This window comes from Macrobrachium nipponense, chromosome 33, assembly GCF_015104395.2.
Source record: "Macrobrachium nipponense isolate FS-2020 chromosome 33, ASM1510439v2, whole genome shotgun sequence".
Taxonomy (NCBI): domain Eukaryota; kingdom Metazoa; phylum Arthropoda; class Malacostraca; order Decapoda; family Palaemonidae; genus Macrobrachium; species Macrobrachium nipponense.
Window position 1 is genome coordinate 59,033,391 of NC_087219.1, and position 20,865 is coordinate 59,054,255.

Below are 20,865 nucleotides of genomic sequence, written 5' to 3' on the forward strand. Positions count from 1 at the left end.
CATGCATCTAGCTTCAAATGTCCTTTAATATCCAATTCGCTCGACCTCAGAATAAATATTTTGTATATTGTTTAACCGAAGGGGAATTTTTTAGGGTGATAATATCAACTGAAAAATTCTCTTTCGGATAACATATATGAAAATATATTAATTCAGAGGTAGAGCGAATTGGATACTAAATGACATTTGTAGCTTGATGCATGTATGTATGTATATATATATATCTATATATATATATATATATATATATATATATATATATATATATATATATATATATATATATATATAATTTGCTAGTCAAAGGAATAAGATTACTTGTTACATCGGTCTATATATTTAAAACTGTTTAAAGTTACCCGTTGCAAGAAAATTTTCTTTGCATTCTTTCGTAATTTGAAAAATAATTACCGTCTATACAATCATTGACTTGATATTCTGTGCATCGCAAGCATCTCCTTCTAAGAGTATGATATAGTTTAAGAATAAAAGCGTAACACATTATGATGTTAGTATCACTATATCGTTTACCTTACCACCCTGGTATATAAAGACACTGCAACCCCTAGGCCGATCATTCATCCAATGCTATTCATTATTTATTACTCCCGTGTTTCGGTGGTCCGATGTTCGAATCCCGGCTCGGCCAACGCGGAATCAGAGGAATTTATTTCTGGTGATAGAAATTCATTTCTCGATATAGTGTGGTTCGGATCCCACAATAAGCTGTAGGTCCCGTTGCTAGGTGACCAATTGGTTCCTAGCCACGTAAAAATATCTAATCCTTCGGGCCAGCCCTAGGAGAGCTGTTAATCAGCTCAGTGGTCTGGTAAAACTAAGATATACTTATCTCCCGGGTGATCTGTACTACTACACCTTCTGGAAGACTGAAGTCCCATCTTCTTTAACTCGGCTCTCCTGCGTTGGATGGATGGATTATGGAATTTAGGGCATAGCCCAAACGCTGGGACCTATAAGATCATTCAGCGCTGAAATGAAAGTATGGCTAGATGGAAAAGTGAGAAATGAAATGAAAATGATAAACTGATGACAATCCTGCACTTGAACAGGACTGTACATCAGCAAAGGCCATTTTACTCTCGCCCCAGCATTCCGATCATCCAGGTTATGAAAGATCGTTTTGGCCAAGGGGCCTCTCCCGCGTTGGCACATCCTGTCAATTCAGGTGCAGATGTTCAACTCTGAACTGGGGCTAGCTAGCTAAACTGCATTTGAGAAACTAATAAAAATATCTACCATTAGCTAGCACTGAATCCCATGCTGAGTATCACAGCTATAGTGTCAACCATTGTGCCGTGGTAGTGTACTGACACTACGCTATTACATTAATGAACCATTTTTTTTAAACGCGGATGAAAATGAATTAAGTGGGGCTTAATTGATTTCTAACCAACATAAAATAAACTGATTAAGCTAAAGTTACCCCGAATCCATGTATCATCTGACCTTTTACTTCGTACAAGAATTTTAAGTACCGATTTTGGCCATATTTTTTATATATGACAGCCATCTTGGATATTTCTAGGCAGCAAAATTATGTATCTAAGTATGTAAAGGATTGCTTTCGTTATCTTAACATAAACTGGGAGTGACTGAGGTATTAGAAAGTGATTAACCAATTAAGTGTCAATATTCAGATATCCAACGGAAGCCATTTTGAAAACCTGCCAGCCATCTTGAAAAATGGCAAAATTTTGTGTGGCCGGAGGTCGATGATGAGACAGAAGGTCAAGAAGAATCGTTGTGCTAAAATTTCAAGCTTACATCACCATTTGCACTTTTCCCCTAAAATTTTGAAGTTACCCGCTTCACTATACTCTGTTTTTTTTCATCTGTCCACCCGCCTGTGGTGTTTTTGTATGGCAACACTGCGTCCCGGGCTTTAGATAGTCACATTCAGCTTACATTCAACGATTATAATAATATCCTATTTCGAATATTAACGGTGTAATTCGCATACAGTAAATTATTAAAACACTTTTCAGTTGCAATGTACACCCAGATATCCTTTATTTACCTAAAACTTATTACACATAGCGTAACTATCTAAAGCCCGGGACGCAGTGTTGCCATACAAAAACACCACAGGCAGATGGACAGATGAAAAAAAACAGAGTATAGGAGCAGAGGAGATATATAAAATAACACCACTAAGACGATATTGAAATGCAATAAAATTTTAACCCTACTTTGAATTAATGAATTAAACTATTTCTCTCTTGTAAAGTAACCAACATTACTTCATAATGCTTCTCTGGTTCACCAGTCGAAATATCTGCCCACATTTATATGATATAAAAAAAAATTACTCATACTTCGCTTACTTTTCGAGAAGCTAAAGTTCATTTTACTTATTTTGAAATAGAAAGAGATAATAATATTATTCAAATTTTATCTTCAGCATCGTACAACAAAAGCTTACTGCCTTTTCTATTTTCGCAGCAAAAAAAATAAAAAATAAAATAAATTTTTTTTTTTCCTTTTTCAAACGTCTCGCCTGATATATTTCCAGCTAAGGGATTTCAGGCTTGCGACATTCTCAATTTATAAAAGATGAAAAACAGAAACAAACGCCTTTTATACAGTCCAGTTAAAAGACATGTTAACAGAACATGTTTTATGAATGTACCTTTTCCGAGGTTCTCGAAGGCCTTATTTACATCCTCAGCAGAAGACGCTGATTTTATAAATTCATTCAGTAGAAAGTTCTTTTTTGTCTATCTGTCAACGAACTCTGGATATTCCTTCGTTGTGTAGCCTGTGATTGGAGAAGTGAATATAAATGAAATGCAAATAGTCTCTAACCTTCAATGTCTCTACTCTTGTTTTTTTTTTTCCGTGAGTACATACATCCTCCATGGGATTCTTTTGTTCCTTTGGGTTGCGAATTCTGTAAAGCCAGACTTCTTGGCTGAAATGTACCAATAACGTTTGAAATGTCTTATTTAAATTTTTATTTTATTTTACTAGCACGATAAATGAAAGAGAATTTGGAATATAACTTTATTTATTTATTTATTTTTGTTTTTTGCTGGTTATGTAAATCATTCTTGTATGATACCCTGAAACAATGTCTAGAGAATTCTCCAGACTTTGCATTGCACAGTGATAAGTATTATTTTTACGGTCGTTTCCTTTAGAAACAATGTTTTTTCATACTCACCAAAGTAGGTGATTCAGAAATCTGGTGTATTATTCTGAATTCTTAGTCTCGATACATAAATACGATAGTGTACTTGTTTCCTGATTATCAGCGAGTGTCAATTATAATAGTGCCATATATTTCAAAAGGAGATAAACACCATATAGATGCACGCATACACATGATCAGTATCAAATACAGCAGCATAATATTTGCTGATATTTATGAAACATTTTTAAAAGAACATAACATGCTTTATGGAGTTTCCTTTCCCCATGTTTTCAAAAGCCTCGTTTATATCGTTGATGGAAGATTGGACGTTATGAATTCATCCACCACGATCTTCTTCTTCAAGTAGTCGTCGACGAGTTGGGAGACATCTCCTGCATTGTAGCCTGGGAAACAAAATGATAAACATTTAGTCCCACCAGATCTCTAGACTCGACTTCGTGAGCTGGTATCCAAGAGGAAGAATAACCAGAATATGAATTAGTTCAATTAAACAGATCTCTAGACTCTACTTCGTGAGCTGGTATCCAAGAGGAAGAATAACCAGAATATGAATTAGTTCAATAAACAGATCTCTAGACTCTACTTCGTGAGCTGGTATCCAAGAGGAAGAATAAACCAGAATATAAATTAGTTCAATTGGAACGAGTTAATGTTATCCTGGAAGGCACAGCTTCTCAAATATTTATTGGTTGGAAATGCATTAGTTCTCAATGCAATATGGAATGGAATATAAAGTTTACGCCGAAGGCCGAGCGCTGGGATCAATGAGGTCACTGTGCGTTCAAAGGGTAAGCTTACAGGGAAAAGGTTTTGCAGTTGTTGTAACAGCTGCACCATGAAACAAATGTTAGGACAGAGAGAGAGAGAGAGAGAGAGGGTGGGGGGAGGAGAGACATAAGAAAAAGAATATGAACGGAGGTACAGTAAAAGGAATGAAAGGGGTTGCAGCCAGGGACCGAAGGGACGCTGCGAAGAACACCAAGTAATGCTTACAGTTCACCGGGAAAACTCAATATAGGGAAAGCTTTGAAGTGGTTTTGTTAGAAATAAGAAGACAACTTTAGAATTGTGCTTTTAAGAATATGTATAATACAAAATTAATTCGTGGTAAATTAATGTAAAGGGAGACATTTGAATATGTTCTAAGATTATCATGCAATTGTGATGATTTCGAATGAGATATTAAATTATTCTTTTAAATAATAATAATAATAATAATAATAATAATAATAATAATAATAATAATAATAATAATAATAATAATAATATACTGAGGAAGCAGACCCTCTCACAAGCATACTTTATTAAAAGTAATGGCTACTTCAGCAACGTTACACTCGTAGAGATTCTTCTCTATTTTCCGAATAGCGGCTCTTTCTGTGCCACTTAAACAGGCTAGTAGAGCGCCTATAGAGGTCGTGATCAAATACAGTGTCAAAATCGGTGTATATATTTGAATTTTACAATAATAATATAGTAATAATAATAATAATAATAATAATAATAATAATAATAATAATAATAATAATAAGGGCATATGCAGGAGCAAGATTAGTAGCAGAACTGATGGAAATACGAACACCAACACCACCAGCACAACCAACCCAACAGAAACCAAAACAGCAACCGCCTTGGAAAAGGCGCCTGGAAAAGCAAATGATGGTGATAAGGTCCGACTTGAGTAAACTGAAAGAGATGGCAGAAAGAAGGCTAAGAAGCAAGAAAACATGGGAGGAACTGAACGAGAAATACAAAGTACACGAGAGGGGACTAAACAGAACAAACTATTCGGAACCAACCAGAAAAGACTATACAGCCAACTAAGAGGGGAAGACAACCACCAAGAAATTCCTGAAGCCGAACCAAGTAAGAGACTCTGGGAAAACTTATGGAGCAATCCGGTATCACACAACAAGCATGCAACATGGCTCCAGGAAGTTAAGGAATAAGAAACAGGGAGAATAAAACAACTAAAGAAAATACCCAACTGGAAAGCCCCAGGTCCCGATGAAGTCCACGGATACTGGCTCAAAAACTTCAAGGCTCTACACCCACGAATAGCAGAACAACTCCAGCATTGTATCACAAATCACCATGCGCCCAAATGGATGACCACAGGAAGAACATCCTTATTACAAAAAGACAATAGTGAGGGAAATATAGCCGGTAACTGCAGGCCCATCACCTGCCTACCAATAATGTGGAAGTTACTAACAGGTATCATCATCAGTGAAAGGCTATACAACTACCTAGAGGATACAAACACCATCCCCCACCAACAGAAAGGCTGCAGAAGGAAGTGTAGGGGCACAAAAGACCAGCTCAAGATTGACAAAATGGTAATGAAGAACACTAGAAGGAAAACTAACCTAAGCATGGCATGGATAGACTATAAAAAAGCCTTCGACATGATACCACACACATGGCTAATAGAATACCTGAAAATATATGGGGCAGCGGAAAACACCACCAGCTTCCTCAAAAATACAATGCACAACTGGAATACAATACCTACAAGCTCTGGAATAAGACTAGCAGAGGTAAATATCAGGAGAAGGATCTTTCAGGGCGACTCACTGTCCCCACTACTCTTCGTAGTAGCCATGATTCCCATGACAAACGTACTGCAGGAGATAGATGCTGGGTACCAACTCAAGAAAAGAAGAAACAGAATTAACCATCTGATGTTCATGGACGACATCAAGCTGTATGGTAAGAGCATCAAGGAAATAGATGTTCTAATCCAGACTGTAAGGATTGTATCTGGGGGCATCAGGATGGAGTTTGGAATAGAAAAATACGCCTTAGTCAACATACAAAAGGCAAAGTAACGAGACTGAAGGGATAAAGCTACCAGATGGGAACATCAAACACATAGATGAGACGGGATACAAATACCTGGGAATAATGGAAGGAGAGGATATAAAATACCATGAGATGAAGGAAACGATCAGGAAAGAATATATGCAGAGACTCAAGGCGATACTCAAGTCAAAACTCAACGCCGGAAATATGATAAAAGCCATAAACACATGGGCAGTACCAGTAATCGGATACAGCACATAATAATGGAATGGACGAAGGCATAACTTCATGGGCGTGCAGTAATCAGATACAGCGCATTAATTGTGGAATGGACGAAGGCATAACTTCGCAGCATAGACCTGAAAACGAGGAAACATATGACAATACACAAAGCACTACACCCAAGAGCAAATACGGAAAGGCTATACATAACACGAAAGAAAGGAGGGAGGGGACTACTAAGCATAGAGGACTGCGTCTACATCGAGGAGCAGAGGCACTGGGGCGGCAGTATATGAAAACCAGTGAAGACGGAGTGGCTCAAGAGTGCATGGAAAGAAGGGACTGATAAAAGTAGACGAAGACCCAGAAATATACAGAGACAGGAATTGAATGAAGCAGACCAGAGGAATGGCACAACAAAACAATACACGACAATACATGAGACAGACTAAAGAACTAGCCAGCGATGACACGTGGCAATGGCTACTGAGGGGTGAGCTTAAGAAGGAAACTGAAGGAATCATAACAGCGGCACAAGATCAGGTCCTAAGAACCAGATATTTTCAAAGAACGATAGATGGAAATAACATCTCTCCCATATGTTGAAGTGCAATACGAAAAATGAAACCATAAACCACATAGCAAGTGAATGTCCGGCACTTGCACAGAACCAGTACAAAAAGAGGCATGATTCAGTAGCAAAAGCCCTCCACTGGAGCCTGTGCAAGAAACATCAGCTACCTTGGCAGTAGTAAAAGTGGTACGAGCTCCAACCTGAAGGAGTGATAGAAAACGATCAGGCAAAGATCCTCTGGGACTATTGTATCAGAAAGTATCACTCATTGATGTCGCAATATCATGGGACACCAGAGTTGAAGAGAAAAGAAAGGAAAAATAGATAAGTATCAAGACCTGAAAATAGAAATAATAAGGATATGGGATATGCCAGTGGAAATTGTACCCATAATCATAGGAACACCTAGGCACGATCCAAGATCCATGAAAAAGAATCTGGAAAAACTAGTGGCTGAAGTAGCTCCAGGACTCATGCAGACGAGTGTGAGTCCTAGAAACGGCGCACATAGTAAAAAAAAGTGATGGACTCCTAAGGAGGCAGGATGCAACCCGGAACCCCACACTATAAATACCACCCAGTCGAATTGGAGGACTGTGATAGACCAATATATATATATATATATATATATATATATATATATATATATAATATATAATAATAATAATAATATAATAATAGTAATAATAAACCTAACGAAAATGTTTTATTTCAAAATAAATGAAACATCACTCGGTTCATGAAAAAAACTCACCTCCCAAAATACATCCTGACACGTGGCACCCATAAAGAATCTTATAAGGGTCAACAGTAATGTTCTCTCCAAAAGGCGGTGCGCCAACCAGAACACAATGTCCTCCACCCAGACGACAGGAAGCTACCGCGGACTCCAGCACCTCCTTGACGCCGCTACATTCGAAAACGTAGTCGCATCCCAAGAGGGTTTTCTCCACGAGAACTTCCTCGATGGGTTTGTTGTGCTCTTTCGGGTTGTAGAATTCCGTAACGCCTAACTTCTTGGCTAAAACGAAATAGAATCAAGGCAAAAATGTTCTTTTACTTGCACCTTTCATATCTGTCCTTCCAATATTTCTCACGGTTCTGTAAACCAGTCTAATGGGTCACGAGATTGCTTCATCTCATTTTAAGGCAATAGATCCTTTGCTGAAATCAGCAGCAAAGCTGACGGAGAGGAAGTCTTGCAACGGTTAAGTAGTTAGGAGGACAGTGAGGGAAAATCGAATAAAGTTAGAAAGGATTAGAAATGGGTGTGATAGCGGTTTTAAAGGTGTGGATTTCTATAAATAAAATTCACATTCGGCATTAATTTACAACATGGAGTGTGCATTATCATCAGGCAATAGTGAACAGCCCAGAGAATGTTATATGCAGTGGCGGACTTATAGGAGAGTGGAGCGGGCACTTGTTCACGTGCTCCCCCCCCCCACCCGCCCATTATGAATAATATAACATTGTTTTCGTTCAAGAAATCATTATTAGTAGCAAAAATTTTCTTAGTTAATGATTATTTCGACAACTGTCCAACAAAATCAATAGCAACGACGACTATTGTGTGTGTACGCGCAATAATAATCCTAAGTGTCCCCAATGAAAGATTTCTAGATCCACCACTGCACTGGTTATATGCCTCTACTGGCCTCGCGAAAGGCTTTAATTGAAGAAGATTCCCTCAAGATAAGCTCAGCATGTATGTCTAATTATAGACTTGAAACCTCCCATAAACCTATTGCCGAGGAAAAGTTTCCCCTGCTTAACTAGTCTCATGCTTAGTCAAATGTGAACCTCAACTTTACTGAATCTTGCAAGAAAAGACACCTGTATCGTTGCTTGTATGAAACTTTGGCTACAAAAGAAAGACTGAAGATGTTGAATATCATGTGATCAATATGGAGAAACAGAAAACAATTGACATGTCATGTATTTTTGTTTTTCATCAGACCAGTGTGGAGTTGGTCTAAGAATCTTTTGGATAAAATTGTTGTTAAATGTGACTAACTAATCAAAACCTTTCATTTCAGAGCCAAGAAACAGACACCATTTCCTTTTTGGTTACAGAATATGTTAATGCAGTTTCGGAAAGTAAAGATGATGATTTTGATGTAAAATGTAGAATTTATATTATTAAAAGCAAACTTAAATTTTCCAACTATGTCTGATCAAGACGCTGCAAAATCAACAGACGAGCTTGTAAATATTTTGTAAAGCATACTGTAAAAATGTAAGGACTATTGTAATACTGATCTCAATTAAATTTAAAGAAAGGAAAAACTTTATCGCACTCAAAACTTTTTGTCTGGGCTCCAGAAAGAATCCTGGCTCTCCTCAACACTGTTCAAAAACCAAGCTCTGATTGGCTCACACAAACTGATGCTAAATGCCTACTTCGCACTAGTCTTATGAAACGGACAACGAATGGCAACGTTTAATGACATCAGAATTCACTGGGCTGAAAACACAAAGGTGATACATTCCATCCGAACAAAGGTAAGCAAGATCTTTCTCAAAGAGATCCATCCTTTCTGAAGTGGTTTCAGGCACGAAAAAATCACCCGAGTAATCACAACTCACCTATATCCTTCTTGCCATTATTAACGTCGATGCCAATTATCCTTTTGGCACCTTGCAGTTTACACCCCATCACAGCTGCCAGGCCAACTGTTCCAAGTCCAAACACGGCACAGGTAGAACCTGGTTTGACCTGACAAAGAAGCGACGTTACAACACTATAACTTGAACTTTTAAGTCAAGTACCATATCTAATGCTGAATGTTTTATCATACATTTCAGATACGAAACTTTAGCAAGCTACGTATACTACCTAACCATCAAAACCTGTAAAATGCATTTGAAATTTTGCTACATTGAAAATTACAAACGTAAATAAAATTATTATAATCCTTTACAATCAGGTACAGCCTCACTTACACAGCCGGATTCCCATACCAGATGTTTCACTTTACTGCACTTCTTTTGCATAAAAAGCTAGTTTTGACGGCAGCATGACTGCATACTGTTATTGCATATTCTTAATATTCTGACTTCCATTTCGCTCGTCGTTAATATTAACAGCCCTTTGTGCCTACTGGTTACATTCCATACTAATAAAGTGATTTCTACGTCTTCGTCCTTATACTGTAAACTGAACAGAATTAATGACAGGCATAATTGTTTTACCTTTGCGTAATGTACGACCGTTCCATATCCCGTGGTTACTCCACAGCTCAGAGGAACGATTTTGTCCAGTGGTGCCTCTTTGTTCACCTGTAAAATTGACAGCAGTCAGATAAAATGAGTCTGGATTGAGAATGATCCCAAAAATCCCTCACTATCTTAAGTTAGGTAAGAAGAAAATTGATATACCAGGTCTGCTTCACTACGACTATATATATAGGTAGGTAGAAAGCATTCGAATTTCAGTAAAACGCAAATGCTGATCGTTTTTTAAAGTCAATAACTCTACAAACTTAAGCAGTAACTTGAAACTGTAATTACCTTACAAAGCATGGACTCTTCTATTACTGTGTATTCAGAGTATGTTCCACTATTGAGGAGGGTGTAAAGTGGTTTGCCCTTGCAAGCAAGACGAGTAGAAACTTCTTTGTTGTCAGAATAGAACGCGTCTATAAACTGTCGACACAGGTTTGTTTCAGAAGACTGACACGAAGGGCACTGATGACAGCGAGGCAGACAGAACACAAGGACGTGATCTCCTTCAATGTCAAGTTAGATTAGAATTGAAGAATTCAAGTGGTAGTGAAATAATGATTACAGAAAATCCCACAAAAATAAGTACAGGCTCTGTGAAAATGTTTTCCAACAACTGCCCTGCGCTAGACTGACACTGACAAATGATATATTTTGTCAAATTCCATCATGAAAACTGCAGTCTGCATTGTCTCATTTGGGACCTTGGTACATCTAGTAGGGTACCTATCCGTGGCGGCCCAGACTATGGCAGTTGCGGTTTTTCTATGCAGTTTTACCTACTGAACAAGAATTTAAAGTAATATTTATTCGGACGACTGTAATTAACCCCCAGGGGCCAGTACTAAACACGGCGAAATACTTTGGACGCCCCAATCCCTAGTGGATGTCGTATTTGCGGTTACGTTTCTTGCAGGGTAATTCTATATAATAGTTCCCTACGAACTGCAAGGAACGTAACCGCGGATACGACATCCACAAGGGATTGGGGCGTCCAATGTATTTCTCCGTGTTTAGTACTGGCCCCTGGGGGTTAATTACAGTCGTCCGAATAATATTACTTTAAATCCTTGTTCAGTAAGTAAAATAACATAGGAATATGTCAATTGCCATAGTCTAGGCCACCGCGGATTGCTTCTGTAGAAATACCGGGACCTTTGAGGTTGAAAATTACAGAAACATCGACTCCAAAGGAGCAATACGTACCTTCTTTTAAAGAAGTGACGGCTTCCCCAACACTTTCCACAATGCCTGACCCCTCGTGTCCGAGAACAGATGGGAATAAAATCGGAAACCCGCCGTTCCATCCACTCACATCGGTGTGACACAACCCAGCACACACAATCTGTTTATATAATCATTCATTCAAAAGATAAATTTAGGCTAACAACACTGAAGTAATTAGGTGCCTGAAACTTGATTTCCATGTATTTGATAATGAATGTTCCCTCAAACCTGACTGAGGCGAAAATGGTAATGAACGTACCTCAGCCAAGTTACTATCAACGTATCCTCACCTTAATTCTGACTTCTTTCCCTTCAGGTGGAGCCACCTCGACCTCCTCAATGATAATTGGCTTGCTCTGTCCCCAGGCGACAGCGGCTCTGCATTTTATAACCTGGCGTCAAGAAAATGAAATTCTTTTGAAAGAACTGAACGACCCAGACCAACGCCATCTTGAATTCAAGATGGCGTTGCCCAGACCTGCTTCGATGGAAAAACCAAGAGAGGCTGGAGTTGAGTGGATGTTAGTGTAAGGGAAATCAAAGGAAAGACATGACTGGTGGAATTTCTTAGAGGACATTTGCAATGCATGGCGCTGCTAGCCCTACTTCGCAGAAGCCAATGAGTCAGGAAGATACAGATGGGTGGCGGTTTGAGTTAACTGAAATCAGGAAACATAGTACATAGTTCTGAATTTCGCAGAGACCCTTTGCATTGCATAAACCGAAGACGATGAGGATAAAGAAAGCCTATTGTATTCTATTGCACAACAGGCACCCAACTCCGACTCAAAGAAGGCCCAAGATCTGATAAATGAGGGAGGATGTGTGCAGGTAAGGTTACTCCCAACACAGTAGCTTAGTCACAGTTATATACCATTTATTTTGCTATTCTGAATGCCTTGTGAAAGCGTCAATGGGAAAATTTGAAATGCCATAACATGTGATTGAATACTATCTAAAAATGTTAGCAATCCGGGCAATATAAAGTTTGCCACCTCAGATAGCAGGAAAATTTGGATTAGTCCTACGACTATTTGAAAGCCTCAATTTAGCTAGTTAGCTCACTGATTACTTCCTGAAGGATAAGTATAGAGAATTTATATACATGTTTCCTTTCTTATTCTGGAGTTTTAGTGGCGAAAGAAATGGCTGGTTCCCTGGAAATTGCTTTAAAAATTATTAGTACTACATCATTTGTGTGTACAATTTAATCTTTAAGTTTACTCGTGCAAGTCGGGTAGCTTTTCACGCATTGATTAAATATGACAGCAATTTACTGAGTGGGTTATCATATATCATCAAGATTCATAACGCGAGCATAATCATATGGCAATACAATCCTTAACTGCGCACACACGAACTAAAACATCCATTTAAGACATCAAGTAAAAACGAACGTCTGAATAAATGTTCGTTAAATTAATACAGTGATCAAATACGAGAATATTTGAAATGATACTTTGACGGTATCGTGCATCCAAGAATTAGTTTATCACAATTTGCTTTCTATATACTGCTCAAAATATCTATTACACATCTAATGCTTTCTTATGCCTCACCATAAGTCTCACCTGTAACAAGTCTACTCCTCACATAAGTTGAAACATTCTTTTCTACCTTTTACATATTCTTATACATACATATATAGATAAAGGGGCCCTAGCATTACCTACGTGAGAACCCGCTAATTTTCTGTAACATCTTTCATTCTATATAGCGCGAATTCAGAATTACAACACACACACACACAGAATTTGTGTGTGTGTGTGTGTGTGTGTGTGTGTGTGTGAGAGAGAGAGAGAGAGAGAGAGAGAGAGAGAGAGAGAGAGAGAGAGAGAGAGAGAGAGAGAGAGAGAGAATTTGTGCATGAAGCACATCTTTTTATGCATAAGCGCTTGTATGATAAATTACCATGCGTGCACTTAGCCGACAACTATGGCATCTTACCTTTCCTTTAGTAGGTGACATAATGTGATTTGGTGCTGGAAAGCTAAATGAATTCACGGAATCACCGTTCAATCTTCCAAAACAACTTCCACTGCTGACAACTTGACAACTGGTACGGGTAACGGGCAGCCCGCTGCCAGCTGCCGGCAGCGATGCCAAATGTAATAAAAATGAAAATCCGCCAAACCTGTCTAGGAGACGTGCTACTTTTACCCCAAACAGCTAGGACTTTCCCATGTTGATAAACTGAAATACGTTTTTCTTAAAATAGGTTTCAAATATGGTTCAGCCACTACTGTAAGTTGCTTTATGTGTACGTGCCAAAAATCTTGCTGAACGAATGTTTAAGACAAAAAAATAAAGTCATCATGGCAAGTTTCAGTTCCTTAATCAGCATATTCCAACAAAAGCGATACTGTTATTGTAATAGAGTGAACTGTAGTACGTGATCAATTATCCTGCTTTCTCTGTTTCACTCCTAGGAATACAGTAATTAGAGAGCTTTCTCCATTCTTTTTATTACAAGAACATACAGTTTATAAAATGAAATATTGCGCTATATATGTACCTCGATATTATCCTACACCGTAATGATGCTGTCACAGATATAGAAACATAATAACTTACGTGTTAATTAGATCTTAAAAATTTCAATTTCTTTGGGCTAAAGACAGAATCGCAAAAATTCCGCTCGTCATTCAAAATTTGCCAACAAGGTCTTTGAATTTGCCAAAATTGGCGGGTTTTTCATTATGTTGACAACACTGGGCCTCCCGGGCGTCTCCGCGAGTACGCGGTGGTAACCCAACGCTATCTTTGAGGTACCAGTTACGAATTAACTCGTAGGGAGTAGACAATATATTTACGCTTTGACTTCCATAAAATTACCCCATAAGCTAAGATAAAAAAAAAGTTTGACACTGTCGAGGGCAACTATATATAGTTGTCAAGGGGCTTTACTGAAGTACTCGCTTGAAACAAACAAAAGATAAGCACTGTAACTGTAAGGAGATTATTGTAGATAAAGTCTGTTACTATGTACCGTGATGCGTAAGGCTACTTCAAGCATGCGTGTGTGTACACACGTTTATTTCTATAGAAGTGGAGACTGCTGAGGCGAGCAGCCGGTAACTTGAAAACAAAACACAAATGATTACGAGAAAATTGAAACGAGCTTGTAGAACCCGCTGAACAGTGCAAGCACACTGGAATCCATTCTCTCTCTCTCTCTCTCTCTCTCTCTCTCTCTCTCTCTCTCTCTCTCTCTCTCTCTCTCTCTCTCTCTCTCAGTGACGTACGGCCCCGAATACACGGAAAATAGACACGTCTTCGCTCCCCGCCCATGGAGACAAGGGACCAAGGGTACGGACGAGTGACCTTGAAGAGTGCCATAACATGTGGGTAGACTTTGTTCATTAGAACCTTCGTGCGTTTTTAATAGTACAATAAGTCTCTTATTATCATTACTGTTAAGACGTTTCTTCAGGTTTCTCCTCTTGAAAATAGAATTATCTTTCAAAAAATCCCAAAGTAGATAGAGAGCTGCTTGTTTTCTGGTATTCCTCACTGAATAAAACTGGTTAAGAATAATTCACCTAGCTCGGGCTTTTTTTAGATGAGCAATAAGGCTGATTCACGAATCGAATGTTTAGTCTTGTGGGGATGAAAGGTTATTACCAAGTTATTAAGTGAAACTGAAATTAGGGTATCATTTGGAGGATCCGCCTCCTATTCATATAGGGGAAGGTTGAGGGTAGCTAAACGAATTCACAACAGATCAAAGACTTACCTGACATTTTGTGCAGCAGAATCCTATTTGTGATTTGTGTCGCTTGTTGTTGTCAAAACATATATATATATATATATATATATATATATATATAGTATATATATATATATATATATAGTATATATATATGTATATATATATATATATATTTTTTTTTTGGTCATTTATACCATACAGTTTCCTTGAAATTATTGTTGCACCATATTGTAGCTGGTAAAGAGTATAAATATCTAATTTCTTCAACACTGATTACATATTAACAAATAAAAAGATCTCGAGCCTCTTACCACTATAACAACAATGACACGTTTAAGAAGGCGATGCACAGGGACTGATATGGAGCCTTTATGCATAAATGCTATTGCAAGAAGGAAGTTTGAACATTTTGTATTCAGACTAAAAAGGCGTGAAAATATGCAGGTATCTAAGAAGAAACATGTTGATACTGTTTATGTAAGTCTACCTTGAATGTTTTTTCCCCGATTTTCTATAATGTATATTTTTAAATGAAAGATATCCACATGTCCTTAAGCTTAATTTTGTTATATTATTTTGATGTAAGATTTTATATATATATATATATATATATATATATATATATATATATATATATATCTTTAACAAGTTATCAGATTGGTAGATCTAAGGTACTTATCCGCGGCGGCCTAGACTATGGCAGTTGCGGTTTTTCTATGCAGTTTTACCTACTGAACAAGAATTTTAAGTAATATTCATTCGAACGACTGTAATTAACCCCCAAGGGGCCAGTACTAAACATGGCGAAATACATTGGACGCCCCAATCCCTAGCGGATGTCGTATCCGCGGTTACGTTCCTTGCAGTCCGTGCGGAACTATTCTGTAGAAATACCATGAGATTTATGTTTCCGCGGGAGAACACTGTGGGTTCTGAGATTTTGGCAGATAGGTTCCCGGTGTCCTGCTTTTCTTCCACTAGTTACAATCTGCTATATATTTAATCTACTCAACAAAGGTTTCACCGAACCTGAGTGGTTCCGTGTGCATAGTCTAACTCTAGTGAAAATAATCAACACAGCAATGGTCTTATTCATTAGAAACAGGCACGATGTGATAGCGTAAGCTTCAAAGAATAACTAGCCAATAAAAAGGCTCGGGTCAATGTCCCAATTAAGGACCTGTTGAGCAATACCAACTTACAAAATAATCAAATGTGAACAAGGAAACAACTACTAAATTATTGACAAAATAAAAAAAATGTAAACATATCTAGAGGTCATTAGGCTGCAAAACTGAAAAAGGCGTTGCTACTCTGAAACCTGCTATCAATAAAGTAAACTATAAAGCTGTGTAAAGGAGAGCATAGAGAAATACAAAGACGGAAGAATATTGGTAAGTTAAAAACATTTTACGAGAGTTACTTAGACTCAGTGAAATGTGATCCATATCACTGTAAAATAAATGCAAACATAAATTTTTAGTCCCTTACATTATCCTATTGATTCTATCTTTTACATTTATCGATTTATTCATTTATTTCTCTAGGTACCTGTCACTCTAACTTCTTTTACAGTTTGGAATGATTTTATAATAGTCTAGTATAACTGGAGAAACATTTTCTTCAAATCACAAATAATACGCTTATAGAAAACGCAATTCTTGGTGAACTAAATAATTTTGTGGTTTCAAAGCCTTTTTGAGAGATTAGAATCTATAACTTCCATGCAATCTCTGCGTAAATAACAGAACCTGGAGACTGTTAGCTAATATATATAGTAACAGCACATGAATGAGGAAACCGTTTGTGTATCCAGTAAAAGCGACTATTCGTAATTAACCTACCCTATCGATCTAGAACTCGACATACAGTAGCGGAGAGAGACAGACGTAAATAGATTTTCTGTTTTGTAGAAGAAACCATCTAGTGGAAGCAAAGAACTGTAAGATCATAAAGGAAGAAACAATTAGCCCACAACACAGGTTAGCTGGGTCTGATTTTCTGATATGGCGGGTTGCGTAGGGGAAAACCATGGTGCAGCCCAAGATGAAGTGGTGGGGGCTAAAAGACCAAGAGATGAGACAGAGTTTTAAAGAAACTTTCCTGCACATCATTAGATTAACAGGCGATGTGAACATTCGGTGGTAGAAAATAGCACAATGATACTGAGAGCAGCTGAAGAACAATTAGCGAAAACATCAGATAGAGGACCACCTAATGATAGGCAGAGCTGGTTGTGGAACCAAGATACTCAAGATAGGGTAAAAAAAGGAAATGAGAAGCAAGGTTATGATTGCCTTTTAATTAGGATGGTATTACGCATTGTTCATTAGTGTTAGCTAACGAAAGTTTAGAATTCATAGTCATTTCTAATCAAGGTCAGGAGGAACTTCTTCTATCCTAAGAGCCATTCTCAGCTAATTCTTGAGGTCCCTCCTTCCCTCATAGTAAGCTCCCTGCTCCTGTCCATGGTATTGACATCTGTTGTTGCCAGCCTATCTCACGTCCTATTTGCCAGCCTGTGGAGCCTACAGTAGAAGCTCTCTATGATTGGCCCTTCACTCAGCTCCTTTATTGTGTTGTAGTACAGTGGGCTTTCTTGTACGCTCCTCTAATGTTCTTATTCTGCAGGGCTTGCATCTTAAGCACAGTGGTCCTGCATGCTTGAGCTAGAATTGCTGTTGGGTGCTCAAGGTGAGGTATAAACCAGCCATAAGGGTTGCAAGCCAGTACAACTCTATGCTGGCCCCAAGCCTGGGTAAATGGTGAGGGTTAGTGGTAGAAAAGGCATCCAGCCATAAAACCTCTGCCAAAACCATGGATAGTAGACAGAAACATTCAAGAGAACGCCAGGGCGTACCTCGTTCATGCTACACAGCTGGGTTGACCCACCAGCTAAATGGGCAAAGGCTACCACGTCAAGGACGGGCATGGTTAAACAAGAAACTCCAAGAGCTTAGAATTGGAACTCTGAATGTTGGCACCATGACCGTACGAAGTAGGGAGTTGGCAGATATTATGGAGAGAAGGAAAATTAATATCTTATGTGTGCAAGAGACAAGATCGAAGGGAAACAAGGCAAGAGAGATTGGTAGTGGATTTAAGATGGTGTATAGTGGGACCGATTAAGGTGGGAAGATGTGGAGTTGGGGTTGTTCTTAGTAAGGAAATTAAGGAAAATGTAGTGAGTTCGAAAAAAATAGCTGTAGAATAATGAAAGTGAAACTGTGCTGTGGGGGACACATTCTAACTGTAGTCAGTGCATATGTTCCATAAGTGGGCTGTGATGTGGAAGTTAAAAATAGATGTTAGAGGGAGATGGATGACATGATCACATAGAAATAGAAGAAAGACTGGTGATTGGAGGTGATCTGATTGGACACATTGGATGCAGTCGGGAAAATATCAGTAGGATTCATGGAGGTCATGGAATAGGAGAAATGATTGAAGAAGAACTTATAGTAGATTTTGCAGTATCTTTTGATATGGCAATAAACAACACCTTTTTTTTACAAGCAAAAATTATGCACCATACAGTAGTGGAGAGAGATGCAAATAGATTTCGTTGTGTAGAAGAAACTATCTAGGGGAGAGAACTGTAAGATCATAAAGAGAGAAACTGTAAGCCCACAACATAGGAGATTAGTTGAGTCTGGTTTTTTGATACGGAGGGTTGCCCAAGGGAAAAGTATGGTGCAGGCCAAGATGAAGTGGTGGGGGCTAAAAGACCAAGAGATGAGACACAGTTTTAAAGAAACATTCCTGCACAGCATTAATTAGCAGATGATGTGAACATCTGGTGGTAGAAAATAGCACAGTGATACTGAGAACAGCAGAAGAACTTAGGGAAAACATCAGGTAGAGGACCACCTAATGATAAGGAGGTCCGAAATGGAAGAGCTTTGTCAAGGGAAGAATGTATAAGAGCAAGATGGAAGGAACATTTTGAGAAGCTATTAAATGTAGAGAAGAGCAGTTCCAGATATCACCAGAGAAGAAGTGAAGAGAACACTTGACAAGATGAAAAATGGAAAGGCTGTTGGACCTGATGGGACACCAGTTGAGATGTGAAAATGTTTGGGAAGAGAAGGGGCTGATATACTCTTGGACCTGTTTTCAAAGATCTACCACCAAGAAAAATGCTGGATACCTGGAGAAATAGTATTATGGTCCCAATATATAAGGGAAAGGGGGATATACAAGACCACAAATTTCAGAGGGATAAAATTAATATCTCTTACTATGAAGATACATGAACAAGTTTTAGAGAAAAGAATAAGGAATGAAGCATCAATAAGTGAAGAACAATTTGGGTTTATGCTGGGAAATGGTACAGTAGATGCAATTTTTGCACTGAGACAAACAATGGAGAAATATGCAGAAAGACATGGAAGGCTACACCTAGTATTTATTGATCTGAAGGCATATAATTGGGTACCTAGGCAAGAAATGCAGAGATGTGTGAGAGAGAAGGGTGTTTCAGAAAAGTATGTTAAAGTAGTCCAGGATATGAATGCAGAGGTTACCACTCAAGTAAGAAGCAATGAGGGGACAACAGAAAAGTTTAGTGTCAGAGTTGGTTTACATCAAGGTTCAACTCTCGGCCCCTACATCTTTGACTTTGTGATGGATGTTATTACATCAGATGTTAGAGAAGAAGTCCCATGGGCTGTGATGTTTGTTGATGTTCTTTTGGTGAACTTGACTATAGAAGGGGTGGAGATAAAACTAAAGTTGTGGAGACAAGCACTTGAAGATCGAGGTTTAAGGATAAGCAGAGCTAAGACAGAATATCTGTGGATGGGAGGGGAAGGAAAACAGGATGCAGTTAAATTAGGTTTAGACGACATCAAGTGGCATGGACTTGGAAATAAACCACAGGATACAATGGGCTTGGATGAACTGGAGGAGACCATCAGGAATATTATGTGACAGGAGGGTTAGTGCAAAAGTAAAAGGAAGGTTTTTATAAAAGTGTAGTTAGACCAGCGATAGTGTAAGGGGCTGAGACATGGTCAATAAAGAAGGCTCAAGAAAATAAGATAGCAGTGGCAGAGATGAGGACATTGAGATGGATGTGTGGAGTTAGAAGTGTCAAAGAAGATTCAGCAAAGAAGATTGCAGTGATTTGGTCATGCCATGTGGAGAGAGGATCATGTGTGTAGAAGGGTCGAGGACATGGAGATGGTTGGGAGGAGGAGGAGGGGAAGGCCAAAATTCAGATGGAAAGATAACATAGCAAATGACATGCAGAAAAAGGGTTAAGAGAACAGGATGCGCAAAATAGAGGAAGATGAGGTCTCACCAACATTTTGTACAGCATTAGATTAAGTTTTTGTGGAGACAGCCCTGAACCTTCTGATCCTTTTGGACATGGCATCTGCTCTTCTAAAATAGTTCAGCATGTGCTGTTCCAGGTCACTCATGGTGAACGTGACTCCCAAGACCTTGATGTTGTTTCTGAAAGGGATCAAGCTATCTTCCACGACTTCATCCCCTGGTTTGCCTGTTGATCTAGACAGGAGCTGGAACTTCTCCAGGCTAGTAGATATCTTCTACCTCTTCTCATAATCTTTTACCTTTTTTATTTCTCTGGCAGTTCTCAAGGCCAGCATATGTTTACTTCTTTTGTTAGGGTATGTGATTATTTGAGCGCTTACATCTGCAAAGATAATCTAATGGCAGCCAGCTGAGGGGAAGGGACATTTGGGGTGTAGAAATTGAACAGGATGGGGGCCAGCACATTTCCTTGTGGCACTCCACTTAGGAGTGGAAAATCTGGTCCAGTTACTTTCCCATTCTGATTTGTGCTTTCCTGTTATCCAGGAAGCTACATAATACTAGTCTCACTATAAGGTCAGGTAAGCTGGTCCCCAGCAACCTGAATTTAAGATTACTGTGCCAGACCTTGCCAAAGGCCTTAGC

General features: G+C 38.6%; 2 protein-coding genes across 2 annotated transcripts; one reads left to right on the top strand and one right to left on the bottom strand.

Annotated features, from left to right (window-relative positions):
- Positions 1-3,010: 3,010 nt before the first annotated feature.
- LOC135203218 (alcohol dehydrogenase class-3-like) lies at positions 3,011-13,330 on the bottom strand. The gene is made up of 8 exons (XM_064232976.1): positions 13,176-13,330; positions 11,519-11,620; positions 11,208-11,346; positions 10,290-10,507; positions 9,972-10,058; positions 9,366-9,495; positions 7,531-7,797; positions 3,011-3,558 (listed from the first exon to the last, which is right to left on the bottom strand). Exons 1-8 carry the CDS (start codon positions 13,194-13,196, stop codon positions 3,458-3,460), a joined length of 1,065 nt encoding a protein of 354 aa, XP_064089046.1. The 5' UTR covers positions 13,197-13,330; the 3' UTR covers positions 3,011-3,457.
- A 5,852-nt stretch (positions 13,331-19,182) lies between these two features.
- Positions 19,183-19,872, top strand: LOC135202874 (uncharacterized). The gene has a single exon (XM_064232330.1). It carries the CDS (start codon positions 19,183-19,185, stop codon positions 19,870-19,872), a length of 690 nt encoding a protein of 229 aa, XP_064088400.1.
- The last annotated feature ends 993 nt before the right edge of the window (positions 19,873-20,865 follow it).

Coding starts and splice junctions, on each gene's coding strand:
- LOC135203218 (XM_064232976.1), bottom strand. CDS start 13,196: ATGTCACCTACTAAAGGAAAG. Junction 11,347..11,518: donor GGAAAGAAGTCAGAATTAAG/GTGAGGATACGT, acceptor TTATATAAACAG/ATTGTGTGTGCTGGGTTGTG. Junction 3,559..7,530: donor GTCAGGATGTATTTTGGGAG/GTGAGTTTTTTT, acceptor TTTGTTTCCCAG/GCTACAATGCAGGAGATGTC.
- LOC135202874 (XM_064232330.1), top strand. CDS start 19,183: ATGAAGATACATGAACAAGTTTTAGAGAAAAGAATAAGGAATGAAGCA.